Raw genomic sequence first — 15,516 nt, 5'->3', positions numbered from 1 at the left:
CGTTTCTAGTAAACTCTAATGAGGTACCAGCTAGATGAGAGAGGGGAAAAACAACGAAGTGAAACTTGTATTGTGTATGATTTATTGGTCACTCCCAAGTAAATGATGAAATGAACTTAAACTGAATGATAAAGCAAGTCTTGACCCACTCTCACCACTTCCCCCCAGACTCCAATTTCAGGGGCTGCATTTAAGGATGCTTAGAGCTCCAAATTAATCAATATTTGCTGGAAAATGGACTTCTTTTGAACTGTATGTTACACAAAAGCCTACTGGTGATATTTAGTACATTAACCAGATCATTGACATCACTGCTGCATCTGATGCTCAAGAGGACATCCCAAACACCCTCCACTATGGTTTCAGGGAAGGCATTCCTCACATTCCTCTGTGTTCCACTTGATACCCAGTGAGTCCACTGAAAATTCTCTTTGATGGGTGTGTTTTACTCCCTATCTGCCCCCATCCCACTTACCTTCTTTTCTAAGCATTCTGCAAACTTCAACTGCTTCAACAGCTTCTTCTGCTTGTTGCTGAAGCGATTGTCCTGCTCTGCACTGGTTCCCTGGAGCACAGCAAACAACAGTTTCAGCCTGGAGGGCCTTCAACCACCTCCAAGTAACATTTTCCCACATATCTGCACAGTGGACCAGCGAAAACCATCTGTAAGGCTGGTTTTTTATCATTTATTCCAGGAAAAATAAGCCTTTCCAGGTGCTTGTCAATTTTAGCTCTCACCAAGTGCTGAGGATTTTGGGGTGAGCAGCTCCTGAGCCCTACAGTGACACCTCCATCATAACCTTCATAGTGCTGCCCAGAAATTAAAGCATTAGCAGCATCAAACTGCCAGGAAAAGGCTTTATTAATTTCTTTATAAAATGAATGAAGTGCTTGTCCTCTGTCCAAGAACAAAGATGTCCTGTTTGCTTACAGTGACACCTCTGAAACCTCTGGGCAGTTTCTCTGAGGCAAAGCAGACCCAGGAAGCAGGGAAGTACAAAGTATGGATTTTATTGATCCCGCTCTGTTAAAAGTTCACCAACTTGCTCCATTTCCATGGACAGGAGCTGTAGGTGAATTCATTTGGGAGGGAAAGGCCTGGAAGTCCAGTTCTGGAAAATGTACTGGTAGAGAAGTAAGCAGAACCAGGCAGGAATTAGAGGATATGCAGGGCTGCATCCAAATCCTGATTGGCTGCTCATGGTTGAGGACAAACCCACAGTTTGGGAAGTTTATTCTGGAAACCAGTGTGACTGATGGAAAACAGGGAATTTTATACAGGTAATTCTCAATGCCTGGAAGAAGGGGGTTCAGTACAAGCAAGAATATAGATTGTCAAGGAATTAAATGACAATAAAGAGAAAAAAACCCAAATTCTAAGTTCACTTTGGTCAGAGAGCACCTGGAATTAGCAACATAACACGTTGCAAAGTCATCAGTTATTGAAAGGAAACAATCCACTGACATTCCCATTTGCTATTCCAGAACATGGGAATCCTAAAGTCTGATTGTGGCACAGGCACTTACAGGGATTAAAACTCTTTAAAGTATTTGCAGTCTGCTGTTTGGCTTACAAAAAACCTACAATACTTGCCAGTTCACTCAACAACTGAACGTTCTTTTCGGGTTTTTTAAAACTCTTTCGCAACTCAGAAGGGAAATGGAAAACGAGTTTCTTGTTGCTAACACGTGGCAAGCAGCAAAGGGAACCAAACAGGGCAGAGCTAGGGGGCTACAGGAATTTAAAGGCACACAAAATGATTTGCACTGAAACTTCACAGACATGGGAAGAACTGAAAGAATTATAAATAAGAGGCTTCTTGATGTGGGGAATCCAAACTGCTGCTCCGTTGCACTCTTGTCATTTCACATTTGGCTCCTCCCGAACCCAGAATAAAACCAGACCGCAGTTCACAGCCCCATTTCAGAGCCACACTGCTTTTGTTTTATAAAATGCCACCTTCCACAGGCCAGTTTAAAAGAATATTAGATTTATAATCCAGTGTTTTCAGCCCCAGTAATCCTGCCGTTAATCACAACTACCCGATTTGTAAATCTTTTCACAACTGCATTAGAACAAGTGGGGATTTAATCTGCAATTATTTTTCTCAAGTTAGTTCACGGACACAAATCTGAACTAAGGGAAGGGTTATGTGTGCTGCCGTGTTTTAATAGCAACCGAGCCGCAGGAAATGAAAATAATAGGGGCTGGACAAATGAATGAACCTTGAAAATTTAAATTGGATCTCAAAATTATCACAGAAACCCCAAAAATAACGTAATTCCAATTAATGGAAGAAAAAGCTGAAAAGAAATAGACACTAGGTAGGTTTAATGGTCTCTTCAGAAAATGCAGCACAGCTGTAAGAACAGAGGAGAAAAACTCAAGGGTTAAAAATAAAATACTAACGTAAGAATACAGCCTAACTTCTTTTTGCTGTGAATACACTTAATAACCTCTACAAAATCTCTCTAAAAAAAAGGGCAGGATTGTTTATTTGCTTTTAACATGGACACTAAAGAACGTGGACAGCGCAAACCCGGGCTCTTCCCCCAGAGCCCCTCGGCCCCTTCTCCCCCCCTCCGCAGCTCGGGGGTCGCAGCGGTGACACGACCCCGCGTGGGCCGGGACCTCCGGGACCGAGGCCACTCAGGGCCCCACGCGGGGCCTGGCCGGGGAGCGCAGCCCCGGGGGCGGCCGCGGAGGTTCCGCCCGTGCCGAGCCCGGCCCGGAGACTCTCGATTCCCCCCCGCTCCGGCCCGGGCCGCGCCGCCGCGGCCTCTTCCCGCCGCCATTTTCTCCACGGCGAGGAGCCTGCGCAGGGCGGGGGCGGGGGGGCACGGCGGCGCTGCGCGGGGCAGCGCGGCTCCAGCGCGGGCCTGCAGCGGGGCCGGGCGTTCCCCCCGTGCCCCGGTGGGGCCGCCGCACCGCCCGCCCGCCCTCAGGGCCCCCCGGGCCGGCACTTACGCGGAAGAACCCGGCGTCCATCTTGGCTCCTCCGCCTCCTCCCGGCCGCGGCGCGCGCTGCCGTCCCGGCGTGCACCGCGCGCCCCCTCAGCCGTGCCGGGGGAGGGGGGGGGAGGGGGGAGGGAAGGCGGGAGGAGCGCGCGGGGGTGGGCGGGGCCAGGCGCGCGCCGCGCAGGGTGCCCCTCCGGCGCCTGCTGATTGGCGGAGAGCCGGCGCGCGCGCGGGAGTGCGGCCAATGAGAGGGCGCGGCTGCTCCGGCCGCGGGACGCGTCCTTTGGCGGCGCGCGCGAGGGTGAGAGCGTGTGCGAGTCGCGCTCTCGCGAGATGTTGGCCCTTGCAGCTATTGCTGATGTCAACATCTCGCGAGATCACGGGAGCCCTCACGGTCGCGGCTCCCTCACCGGTCGGGTGTGTGAGGGCACAGCGGCTCCAGCCCTCAGGACCGGCCCCTCGACTCCTTCCCGGGTCCCTGGGCGGGACACAGGGCTCTGAAGAGGTCACAGAGTAGTTGGGGTTGGAAGGGACCTCTGGAGATCATCCAGTCCAACCCCTTGCCAAGGCAGGGTCACCTGGAGCAGCTGACACAGGAACGCCTCCAGGTGGGTTTGGGATGTCCCCACAGAGGGAGACTCCAGCCCTCCCTGGGCAGCTGTTCCAGGGCTCTGTCCACCCTCATGGAAAGAAGCTCTTCCTCATGTTGAGGTGGAAGCCCTTGTGGTTTAGTTTATGGTCATTGCTCCTCATCCTCTCACTGAACACTCTGGCACCACCCTCTGACACCCCTTGGGGATATTTTCCGGATTGATGGGATCCCCTCTCAGCCTTCCCTTCTCCAGACCGACCAGGCCCAGCTCCCACAGTCTCTCCTCATCAGGGCGATGCTCCAGACCCCAAATCATCTTTGTGCCCTCTTCTGGACCCCCTCCAGCAGCTCCTCACCTTCACAGTCCTGAGGACAAGTCGTGAGCTGTCCACCCCATCCCACCAAGGACAAACTGGTGTGACTGGTGTAGGTCACTCGTCCGTGTGGCTCCTTATGGGCTGAATTACAGATGTGGGTTTGGGTCATAACTTGGTTGTGGGACTCAGGAAGAGAACCCAAAGGGCATTCTCTCATTTTATCTGCTTAGATATGCAGCGATCTGAGTTTTGCACGGCCAAAGTTGCGACAGCGCTCGACTCTGCTGCTCGACAGTCCTGGCACCGTGGATGAGGGAATTTAGTGAAGTTGACAGCTAAAGTTGGAATTGCTTTATGTTTTTGTTGAGAAACACGAGTTAGAACCCGTGGGAAGGCAGGAGGACACTAGGTGGAGCTCCTTGCTCTCTGCCGGGATAAGGAAGATGGAAATAAGGGGGGAAAGCTGAATTTTGGGATCAGAATTTACCCAGCAGCGAAAAATTAAACATTTTACCGCTGTATTTGGATCAGTAAAATTCCAACTAGAGGATTCGACCTGCTGAAAACACTCCAGAACTTTTAGGAGGAAAAAAACCAACCATTGATTCTTGCTAGACAGGGCCAGCTCAAGGGGAGCATTCCCAAATTCTGGGTGTTTGGAAGTGGAACCTGGAGGCCAAGTCAGGGCAGGTCGGATCAGCCCTGAAGCAGCTGCTGCTAACAGGGCAAAGGGAGTGTGGGATTGTTCCTGGAAAACTCAAACCCACGGCAAATTGCACAATAGGGGGATTTTCGTTTCTTGAGAAGGTGATTTTGCTTGCTCAGCACAAGCTCTGGGTTTTGCTGCCAGGAGGGGTTGTGGGGCCTCCCAGGAGGTGCCACTATGAGGCAAATTTTACTGGTATTTGAATTTTTCAGCTGGAGCGGTGCTGGTGCGGTCAAAGCAGCCAATTCTTCTGCCAATGATGGTAATTCTGTGAAACTGGAACTGCCTGCAGTAGTTCTGCTTGTTCTGCTTGTGGGCTTCGTTGGCTTGAAATAAAGCAAATGGAAAATAAACAAAATTTTCTAGAAGTAGGTCTGGCTGGGGATGTTAAGAACAACAGCAGTAAGAGGGGCTTATCTTTCCTAAAAATCTTCATTTTCATCATGTGGAGCTGCTCAGAAAACACTCAGGGATAGAAACAGAAAATCAACTCCTTTATATTTTTTTGGGAAAAATTAGATGTGCATCTCCTGTCCCTTCTGAATTATTAAATCAATCCTCCCTGCCACAAAAAATAAGTTAGAGAACCGGGACAAGAGAAATATTTACAAGGAGATTCAGAAACTTCACAAACAGCTGTCTCAATATTTGGTTTGGAATCCAAACCGTGCTCCAGCTTCAGACAAAAAAAAAAAAAATATTGCAAAGTAATTGAATTTAGTTTCTGCACATTAAAGAAAACCAAACAGGTACAGAACTGATCTGTTCAAGAGATCCAAGCTTCTTGGAAAAAACATGAAATATAAAATCTCAGACAATCTGCCTCAGTGTCTGACAATGCTGCTCTGTGTTCCCCCTCCGTGGGCCGTGAGCGTCCCTGGGAATTCCTTTGTGCCACTGCTGCACACCCACAGCCCTCACACTGGCAACACAACCTCCCTTTGGCTTGGTTTTGAGTATAAAAAATTGCTAAAAATAGTTGGGCTGCACCAGAGAACAAAGCCTTGCAGGGTGAGTGGCACAGTGGGGCTGCACGAAGCCTCCCTTGCTCCATCCAAGCTGATTTTTTCTATTTCCTTGTGTATTTTTTTCAGTTAAAGAACCCAGATTTTGTGCAAGACAAAGCATTCTAACACAGCTCCAGCCATGAACCTGAATTCTTGAGAGTGAAACCCCTCAGACACCGAGATCCTTTGGAAACGGAGAGTTACAGAGTTTATAGAAATAATTTAAAAATACATGAAAATAAAGGTAATTTTTTTTTTCCTCAACCCATACATATGTGGCATTATAAATATGAAATATGAGTAACGATAAATACGATTTTGATACCTCTTGTGCTACCCATAACGTATAAAATAAACCACAAACCTCTTCCATGTAACTCCTAACAAACTCAGGTCCAACCTGAGTCCAGATTTTTCCTCCTGTTTATCAGCAGAAGAGAGAGAGTTCAAAGTCTCTGAGCAAGCAAAAGCTCCACAACATCTGGGCATCTTCTCTTCTTGGTTTATCCAGACTCAGAAGAGGCCTTGCTGCGTCCCTGATGGTTCCTAGACCTCCACCTGCTATTTCAGTCATAGAAAAAGTGTCCAGACCTCTGATTTTTCCTCCCAAAGAGAGAAGCCAGGATTTATATCAATTTACAGAGACTAAAACAGCTTGTTGCCGTTCCCAATGCAGCTCTGCTGAGGAATCCCAGGTCCATGGGTAACAATTCCATCCCTTCTCTGGCAGGGAGGACGAGTGTTCCCGGTTACCTGCTGTGCATGTGGATGTCCACAGGGATGAAGGTCACCGTGGGCTGCTGGGCCGGGCTGTGGCTGTTGTGCCCCAGGGGAGGTGGCACTGCCAGCTTGGAGGCTTTGGGTTCCAGCTCCCGCCGCACTCGCATGCGCCTGGCAAAGGTAAAAGGGGAATTGGCACCAGGGCTGGCACCTGGGGTGGTCTCTCCTCTCCCAGGGTAAGTTTTGGGGAGATTCCCACACAGCCCAGTTACTCAAAGCAAGCCGGGATTTCATCCCGAGGATACCAAAAGTCCTCCCAGAGCATGTGAGCTCTGAGAAGTGAGAAATCAAGCTCCCCCTCTGGCAGCCTTGCTGCACACTCAGACCTTCCCTACATCACCAGGGATCCCTAAAAAGAGCTCCCACCAAGCAGCCTCCATCAAGGAGCTCTTTGTGCTTCCTAATGATCCAATCACAGAGCACTGACAGTGAGATTCAGGACACTGCAATCAGCACTCCTGGAAATTCTCAGCAACAAACCCTGAAGTGTTTCGTTAGCTGAGAGCAGGGACTTTGGTTCATCCTGGTTTGACTCAGTGACTACAGGACTTGGCCATGTACCTGTTGTATGTTTTCAGGATGAGCAGAACCACTGTAAAAATAATAATCACCCCCACCACGATGGCAGCAACTATTGCTCCAGAACCTGGGAGAGAAGCAGGAAGGGAAAAAAGCCATATTTACAAAGCTGTCACTGTAGTGTTTGAAGTTTGATAAGTTCAAAGTCCACTTAAAAAAAAAAAAAAACACCACCCCACTCCTTTCCTTACTTTGATAGAGACTTTGTTCTTGAGACTTTGTGGTCACATTCACTGAGAGCTGAGTGTTATTAATCAGTGGCACAGCCGTCGTCATCTTGAGTTGGCTGCAGAGGGGAAAAAAGGAGAGTGAATTCATAAAATATTAACCCAAATTTCACAGTGATAATTAGGCAACTGCCTGCTAAAGGCTCAGAGCCTACCAAGGGCAGGCTCACTGAACTGGGGTTCTTCATATTTTCATTGTGATGGAAACCTGGCCCTGCTGAAGGAATGGAAATTAGAAACTGCTGCAATGGAAACTTTGGTACAATCTCGAGCAATCTGCCTCAAAATATCCCCTGTTAAGTGTTAATAGGTTCAAATAAGATATAAACACAACAATGCATTGTTGCTGTGACACAAGTTTTGGATAAATATGTATTTTAAATGCTTTAGGATTTTGGTTATCGCCTCTGGTTGAGATTCAGATCACTGAGCAAACGAGTGTGAAGGATTCTGCACCCAGAACTCAGCAATGTGTCTTGAGGGAAGGGAAAAACTCATCACAGAAAGGTTCAAAAACTCCATTATAAAATAGAATTTAAAGGAGCTTCATTCATCTAACATGGAGAAGAAAAACCATTTAACCCCTCAACTTGAAGCTCCAAAAGTTTCAGGACAAACACCAGCCCCTGAGAGGAATATTGCAACGTGGCTGTGACAGGAGGTTGTGAGTTCAGCCCAGTGTCAGCTCAGGTCTGTTATTGGAAGTGGATGAACTTCCAAGGGCACAGCTGAAAACATGCCTGTGTTTTGGTAGGTAAAACTGTGGATCTGGAAAGAGCAGCCTGGATGTTTGCTGATTTTATAAGGGTTTTCCAAGTGTCCCTGGAAACCCGAGCCATTAAAGGGCTCCTTCAGCCCGAGAGGGGTGTGAGCACCACTTCAAAGAGCCCTCTGGAACCAGCTCAGCTCCCAGCCCCATGGAGCTGAGACACTCCAACTGCCCATTGAAAAGTAAATTATCCTTCAGCATTTGATATGGAGCTGAGTTTCCCACTTCAGATGCTGCCCAGTGCAACCAGGCTGGACTCTTGTGCTCCACTGGGATATTGTGTGGCATGGTAACTTTAATTTTACACAGCACAAGATAAACAATAGCCAGAAATAATTCAGTGGAAATCAGTTGATAATAAAAATTAATACCAGTTAAAACCCTGCAGAGCAGGTCAGTGAGGAGTGAGAGGGATCAGGAAGCAGCAGGAAGGGAAGTGATTGGTGTCTGACTGGGATGCAGGATCAGAACTGCAGGGGCCACTCTTCAAATACTTCAGTCCCCTCAAGTTAAAAGTTTGGTTTTCGTCTTTTAATCTAAAAACCAAAATAACTCTGCCCCAAGCCTGTAACTGGGTCATTCTCCTGTGAGTGAATGATTCCTTTCTTTAGCCAAGGCCAAGTTAATTCAGCAATGTGAGCATCAGCTGAAATATTTTGTGTTTAGACTCTGCCCAGCCCTATTGTCCAGCACACAGTTCACACACACCTCAGAGGAATCTGGGAGGCACCAGAGCTCAGGGACAGCTGTTCCTGTCTCCCCACCCATCCTCCCATGGGGATGGAGGTAGTACCAGTGGCAGCAGAAGCTCAAGAGACACTTCATGCTGGGAAAAGCTGAGCAAGTGTTCTGGCTGTGGGCATAATTCAGAAAAGGCCACACAGCTCTCACCTCGTGGCTCCTGACTAGGACGGTGCAAATGCCAGACCTACAGAAGACTTTTTCTCCTCCTTTGGCTACCAAAATAAAAATCCCAAATAAATAAGGCTGAATGTTTTAATATTAAGCCATGAAAAGTTCATCCTTCCTACCTTCCCTCTGGGTCAAACCACCTTGGGAATGGGGAGCTGTTTGTGCATGAGTCACCCAGACCCAAAGAATTTTTATTGTTGTAGTGAAACTGCCTGTTTACAGAAAGGATTAATTTATCCAACTGGCTGCACCAAGCTGAGGTGCAATTTGAAAACTGCATCAGGTTGGGGTTTTTCTGCTTTGTGTAGCAAGTCAAGAGGTCCAAGGTCTGTGTCTCCAGCTGGGGTCGAAGGTGCCAGTCCTGCTCTTACCTGGAGTCCTGGCTCCATTCCTGCCCCGTGAATCAACAGGTTACACCTGACCAAGCCTCTGCTGCAAGAAAGACCCAGCAAAGCCCAGCAAGATCCATGGGAACCTACTGGTTTTCAGCCTGGATCCTACTCTGTTCAGAAAAACGTTTGGAAAATCAAGAGGCTGGATAAAAGCCATTCAGCAGGGGAGAAGAAGTGGACTTTGATACAGTAATCACAGGCATTCTTTGTCTATGACACAGGGCTGCACTTCCCCCTGTGCACACACACCTGCCTGGGCTCTCGGAGCCTCTCATTCACCCTCACTCACTGCTGGTTATTTTTGCATCCCCACGTTGTGGAGCTGGAAATGTTTCCATAAAGATCAGCTTTGGGCACGTTTCCATTTCAAACACCTTGCCAGATACAGGGGATAGGTTGTTCTGGCAAGTGGGAGCAATGCCCCCTTTTAGAGACCCTTCCTGCTGCCCCTGCCCCGCTGGACTGCAGCTGAGGGGCCCTGCTGGGCTGGGCTGGGCTTGTTTGTGAGGAGATGGGGATCAGAGCTCACCTGTCAGCAGCACCTGGCAATTACAGCACAGGGGCCACAGGGAACAGAGGGGTTTGTTTGAGGGCTTTTCCAGGAGAGCTGGACTTGGAGAGCAGCTCCCTGCCAGGGAAGGCAGGTGCTGGTTAGGAGGACACCCAGATTCAGTGCTTTCACCTAGGAAAAGGTGGGGTTTGCATGGAGCTGGGTCGTTCCTGCCCTCACCTTCCCAGCATCCCCAGGAACACCAGAGATTGAGGCAAGCTGTGATTTCAGAGAGTAATAAAAACACAGCATCCTTCAGTGAGACCTGAATGTGCCTGGATTTACCTTGAGGAGCTCCAAAGGGGGAGGAAGGAGGAAAGAGAAGCCCAAGTTCAAAGTGGCCTGAGGCAAACAACCCTCCCTGTGTGAGCCTGAGTGTCCCCACATCAGGGCAGCACCTTCACATAAGCACTTTCTCAGGTTCTGGCATGAGCTGCCCAGGTTTAGCTGCTGTTAAAACACACATTAAAAGCAGTTCATTGCCCTGCCAAGACAGAGACAGTGGCACAAACTGCAGGCAGCTCTGTGCAGCAGCAGCACCAGCACCAATTAAAAGCCCCTGCCTGGCTCAAATCGTGAGAGGGGCCAAAACCCCTCAGCTCCCACAGGTGACAAGAAGTGACAACAGGACCCCAGAAAGGAACACCCCATTTCTAAAGCCATGCCTGGAAATAAGAACTTGGTGGACTTTTGTCACTGACTCACCCAGGAGCAGTGTCTAAACCAGACTGTGAACTGTATATTTCCCAATTCTAACTTATTTTTTTGCCTTAGAATTCTGGGCCACACACATTTCTCCTCCCCCTCTGTGAATGCAGTTATTCATGGGAACGACAGGAACTCCACCAACATTCAGATCCTAAAACCACTCCAGACCCTTCAGGGTAGGGCTGCCCATGCAGGATATGGAAGCAAAACAAGCCAGAGGTATTTTCCCACTGGTTCCAGGCCAAGATCTAAGGCACACTGGGATCAGGAGACTTGCTTAGACACTTGTGAAATATCCAACAGAACCAGGATTTGAACTTAAAATGGAACCCCCCCCCCCCCAAGCATCACCACACTGCTGGAGCTCTGCAGCTCAGAACTTCCACTGCTCAAACAGACTTTAAAACAAAATTCCCATTTATATGCAATACACAGATGATATATCAGGTATCAAGAGAGAGCTGGGAACAATTTTGCAGCTTATTCCTGGAAGGAATGCTAGAGGTTTTCTTTTGTTGGCAGCTTTTTTTGGATGATTATTAGAAAGGTCTTATTCTACTTTTTTAACTTACGACTGTACACACGGACACTGAATTAACCAACTCTGAGTTGTGTAACCAAGAGCTGGCAAATAAAAACTCTCACAGGACCCATCTTGTTATAACAAAGAGGAAAAGGTGCAACTTGGCCTTTTTTTTTTTTGGAGAAAAGATTCCCTTCCAACAGCACTGAACTGTGGCTCAAGACTTCAAGGAAAATGACACAGACTGAGCCCATGAATTTTCGAGTTCCTGAAGTGCTGTCCAAGACCTGGCCTTGGACACTTCCAGGAATTCCCAGCTCGTCTGGACTCAGCAGGAGCTGGAAGACCATTCCATGCACAGAGTTTCACAGGACCATATCTCTGAGCAACAGCTCCCACCAGTGCCTGGCAGCACAATTAACCCGGGATTTGGGAAGGAAAACTGCACCTGGCGGGCTCCAAGAGTCACCACAATGATAGGGAAAGAAAATCCAAATCCAAATGCACTCACATAAAAGTGCTGGCTGTTAGAGCAGGTGCAAAGCGTCGCAGGAGCCCAAACCCATGACACTGGAGCCCAAACCCACGACACAATCCAGATTTTTTTGCTTGGAATGAGGTGGCTTTACCACCACTGGTGACGTCCTGGCGTGTTCCTGGGAGGGAGGGCTGGGTAATCAGCAGTTAAATATTACCCAGAAAAAGAATTGATTCAGAAAGAAGCAAAATGCCTCAAGCACCTGTACGGATCCCAAGGCAGGAGTGGCTCATGGGGGATGGTCAATGAGACTCAAGGTGACAGGTTTTAGAAGCCATCAAGGTGTGCACTCAAGGGGAAAGCAAGAAAATGAACTGAGCCTGGCAGGGGTCAGGGGTGCTGTGCCACATTCCCCTCAAATCACACAGCCAGCAGTTTGTCTCTGCCATTACAAGAAGTCCCAGAAGAGTCTGTGTTGGTGACAAATTCAATGGATCTGGACAAATAAACCCCAGAAAAGCAGCTTGTCTGTGAGAATGTTCTGCTTCTGTTCCTGCAGCAGAAAGCCAACCCCGTTTTGAGCACGTAATGATCCAGAAAAGGCCCTGTCACTGCTTTGGGAAACTCCCTGCAGCTTTTCACATTGTTAGAGGAGTTAATAAAACCCACTGCAGACTCAGCAATGTCTTTGCAGAAATTGTTTCCAGGCCCTGCGCCTCCCTGGATCTTTGGTCATTTACCAAAGGGCTGGAGCAGTCAGGGGATTGCAGTGCTGTAGAAATCCTCTCTCACCTGGGTTTGCTATCATCTGCTTCACTCCAGGCACAACCCATAAATGCTCCACAGCAGGAGAGAGGGGGTTAGGACTGAGTTTGGAGCTCGCATTCCCAGCTCTTTTTCCTGCTCTCCACATGGATCAGCACAAACCCCAGCATGAGAACTCGAGGAGTGCTCATTTTCCTTCCTAAGGACAGAATCATCGGGGTCAAGCCTTTTGATGCCTCCATTACAGACTGATATAAATAGGAAACTTTGCCTTTCCAAAGAATTTGGGTTCCTGCAGAAGTACGGAATGCTTTGGATGGGGACAGAGGATGGGCAGCCCCATCCATGGGCTCCTTCCCCCTCCTAAGCCTGAGCACGGCCAAATCCCACCCAAAAGCACCTTCTCAGCAAGGCCACTGCTGGGTGTTCGAGTGCTGGTGTTACACAGGATCAATCCAGGGGTGTGTTTGCTCCAGGGCCTGCTCCATCCAGGGAAGGGGCTCTGATCAAGGCAGAGCCCCTTCCCTGTGCCCCTTCCCACTTGAAGCAACTGCACCATCAACCCAGAGCTGGGCACAGGGACCCTCACCTTGAGCAGCTGACACTCCAAGGCCTCTGCAATCAGTTTGTTGCTCTGTGGAGGTGGTTGTGAAAACACCAAGTTCTGTGTGTCAGTGGCAAAGTGGATGACTCAGACATCCCTGCAGCTTTTTTCTCGCTTCCCTCCTCTGTGATCTCCATTCCTGCCTCGGATCATCCCTCCCTGCATGAGGCCTAATGAGGGCTATAGGTTTCGGCCGCATTTCCTGGTTTCTGTGCCTCTCAATAAAGCAGCACAGTCATCCCCACCACATTCTTCTCCTCTCCCACATGCCCAACAATGGGCCAGGTCAGGGCTCATGTGCTGGCCCTGACCAAGCCCCTCCTGACACAGGCACCCTTCAGCCGTGCTGGTCCCTGCTTGGCACCAGCACATGAGAACCCAGGGCGTGGGATGGCCCCCAGGGGGGCAGGGGCTGCTCTGGCAGACACCAGCCCCCCACAGGGTGTTCAGGATTGATGGATTTACCCCGAGAGATTTATCTGAGATCACTCAGGAGTTCAGCAGCTCCTTTGTGCATTAAATCCTGACTGATACCCTGTGAAGTGAGAAGAAGAATTGAGTGTGACTAATAAAAGTCACGCTTGCAGTAGCAGTGAGCAGATAGGAGCAGGGCTGGACAGGAAATCTCTATGAATTCCTGCCAACAAGGCAGCCAGGTCTGCTGCCAGCTTTGCTTGGGAGCTTTGGGATGTTGTCCTGGGCCGGCTGCTCAGCCTGTGGGACAACGTGCTCCCAGATCCTGGCCTGGGTCTGCTGCAACTGAAGCTGTTCATCTGCCAGGAAAATGCAAATCCCAATCCTACTGTAAGAACCTCTGCGAGTTTCATATCCTTCAGGTTTTTCTGTATTAAAAAAATAGAGAGAGAATCCTTTATGTGAGGGTGGGCGGGCCCTGGCACAGGGTGCCCTGAGCAGCTGTGGCTGCCCCTGGATCCCTGGCAGTGTCCAAGGCCGGGTTGGACAGGGCTTGGAGCAGCCTGGGATAGTGGAAGGTGTCCCTGCCCATGGCAGGGGGTGGGATGGGATGGGCTTTAAGGTCCTTTCAAACCCAAACTGTTCTGTGATTCTGTCTGTAAAGAATTCTGTACACGATACAAAGAATCAACACAGAAATGCAGCTCCTGTCACTTTGCACACAGCAGCACAAAGGCAGTCCCAGGATTTCTGGTCTGTACCAACTTGTTGAATCAATGAGGCGCCTTCCCCAGTGCAGAGATCCCTGCAGACACACACAGAGGCAGCTGATACCTCACACTTGCAGCCTGCTCTCCATCAGAACCACTCAGGCCCTTGGCAAACCCTCAGTGCCCCAACCTGGCACCCAGAGAGGGACAATAAATCTGTCAGGCCCTGGAGTCACTGGTCACTGCTCTGCCTTTGTGTCCTGGTTTGTAATCACTAAATCACCCCCTCCTGCCCACCCAGCACAATGCATCCCATCAGTGAAAGCTGTTTACAAAAAGCTACGCTTCCTTTAGCAAGGACTTCCTGGGGCATTAAATACATTAATTACCAGGAAAAACCAGAAATCACCATTCGAACCTGTCAGCAGCTTCAGCGTATTCCCAAATAATGCAAGCAGTGTAGTTTTGTTCTATGCTGGAGACACTCAGTGAACTGTAACACAATGCTCTGAGCTTTTGAGTTCTTTTCCTGTTAAATATTACTGTGCCAGCTCTTTCCAGCACGCTGCTCAGCAGATTGGGAAAAAAAGAGTATACAACAACAAAAAAAAAAAAAAACCAAAACCACAAACAAATAACCACCACCAAACCCCTATTTATACTGCTGGGGTTGAATAAGTCAGGACAAGAGATTCAGCGTCCCCAGTGATGAAAGGACACCGCCGGCGAGGGAATGAGCTTTCAACAGCCGCGCAGGCTTCTCTCTCTCCGGGGAGGAAACAACGCGCCGGACCAGTCCCAGTCCCAGTCCCAGTCCCAGTCCCAGTCCCGTCCCTTAAAGGCTCCCAATTAATGGAACAACTGCTCAAGCACCAGTGGAACAGAACAGCGTGCGAGGACATCTGCTTTCTATTTCTTTCTGGTTTAGAGGTACCGATAAAGAGCTCGCGTTTCCCGTGGTCCATCCACAGTGCCTTTCACACAAACCCGGAGTAACCGCGCTGCAACCACCGCTCGCACCGGCGGCAGAGACTGACAGAGCTTTAGGGCAGAAAGGTTACAACCATCCCCGTTCAAGAGCGGTTCCTACACCCGACCCTCAGCCGGCGCTGCCGCCGGGGCTACTCACGGAGGATGCTGCGGGCTCGGGGCTCCGGCGCTGCCGCGGCGGCTCCCGGCTCCCTCCGGCCGCCGGGGCTGCGGGACTCGGCCCCCGCCGCCGCTCCCGCCCCTTCCCCAGCCCGGAGCTGCCCAGCCCAGCCCAGCCCCGCTGCTGCCGCGGGGAGCCCGGTGCCGGTGCGGCCGGAGCCCCGGCACAGCCCCGCCGCCGCAGGTGCCTCCCCGGGGCCGCCCAGCCCGGCCCGGCCCCCGGCGCCGCCTCCCCGGGCCCGTGCCGGGCTGCGGCTGAGGGGGATGGAAGAGTCTGGGATTGGACCCCCACCCCCGTCTCACAGCGAGAGCTCCCAAGCTTTGGGAACAGCCCGGTTTCTGCGGCTCTTCGATGCCCAAAGGTCTCCCAGGCAC

The 15,516-nt window shown here is 50.1% G+C and overlaps 2 protein-coding genes across 10 annotated transcripts in view; both read right to left on the bottom strand.

Moving 5' to 3' along the window:
- Nucleotides 1–3,048, bottom strand: part of SRRM1 (serine and arginine repetitive matrix 1) — a 17,191-nt gene extending 14,143 nt beyond the window's left edge. For all 8 annotated transcript variants that reach the window (XM_069035924.1, XM_069035925.1, XM_069035926.1 and 5 more), the window contains exons 1-2: nt 2,969–3,048; nt 476–565 (exon numbers count right to left, since the gene is read on the bottom strand). In XM_069035924.1, the coding sequence (XP_068892025.1) occupies nt 476–565; nt 2,969–2,989 (111 nt within the window). In that variant the 5' untranslated portion in view covers nt 2,990–3,048. The remainder of the gene's footprint in view (nt 1–475; nt 566–2,968) is intronic.
- A 2,715-nt stretch (nt 3,049–5,763) lies between these two features.
- Nucleotides 5,764–15,242, bottom strand: NCMAP (non-compact myelin associated protein). Of its 2 annotated transcripts, none has more exons than XM_069036012.1 (4): nt 15,122–15,242; nt 7,132–7,226; nt 6,923–7,007; nt 5,764–6,472 (listed from the first exon to the last, which is right to left on the bottom strand). In XM_069036012.1, the coding sequence occupies exons 2-4, from the start codon at nt 7,214–7,216 to the stop codon at nt 6,331–6,333; spliced, it is 312 nt and encodes a 103-aa protein (XP_068892113.1). In that variant the 5' UTR covers nt 7,217–7,226; nt 15,122–15,242; the 3' UTR covers nt 5,764–6,330. The 2 variants fall into 2 exon arrangements, with proteins under 2 accessions (XP_068892113.1, XP_068892112.1); XM_069036011.1 differs by lacking the exon at nt 15,122–15,242 and adding an exon at nt 12,292–14,574.
- Between the last annotated feature and the right edge of the window lie 274 nt (nt 15,243–15,516).

The sequence above is a fragment of the Aphelocoma coerulescens genome, chromosome 23, assembly GCF_041296385.1.
Source record: "Aphelocoma coerulescens isolate FSJ_1873_10779 chromosome 23, UR_Acoe_1.0, whole genome shotgun sequence".
Classification (NCBI taxonomy): Eukaryota; Metazoa; Chordata; class Aves; order Passeriformes; family Corvidae; genus Aphelocoma; species Aphelocoma coerulescens.
The sequence above is the reverse complement of the archived record's forward strand: the minus strand, read 5'-3'. Positions and strand labels throughout refer to the sequence as shown.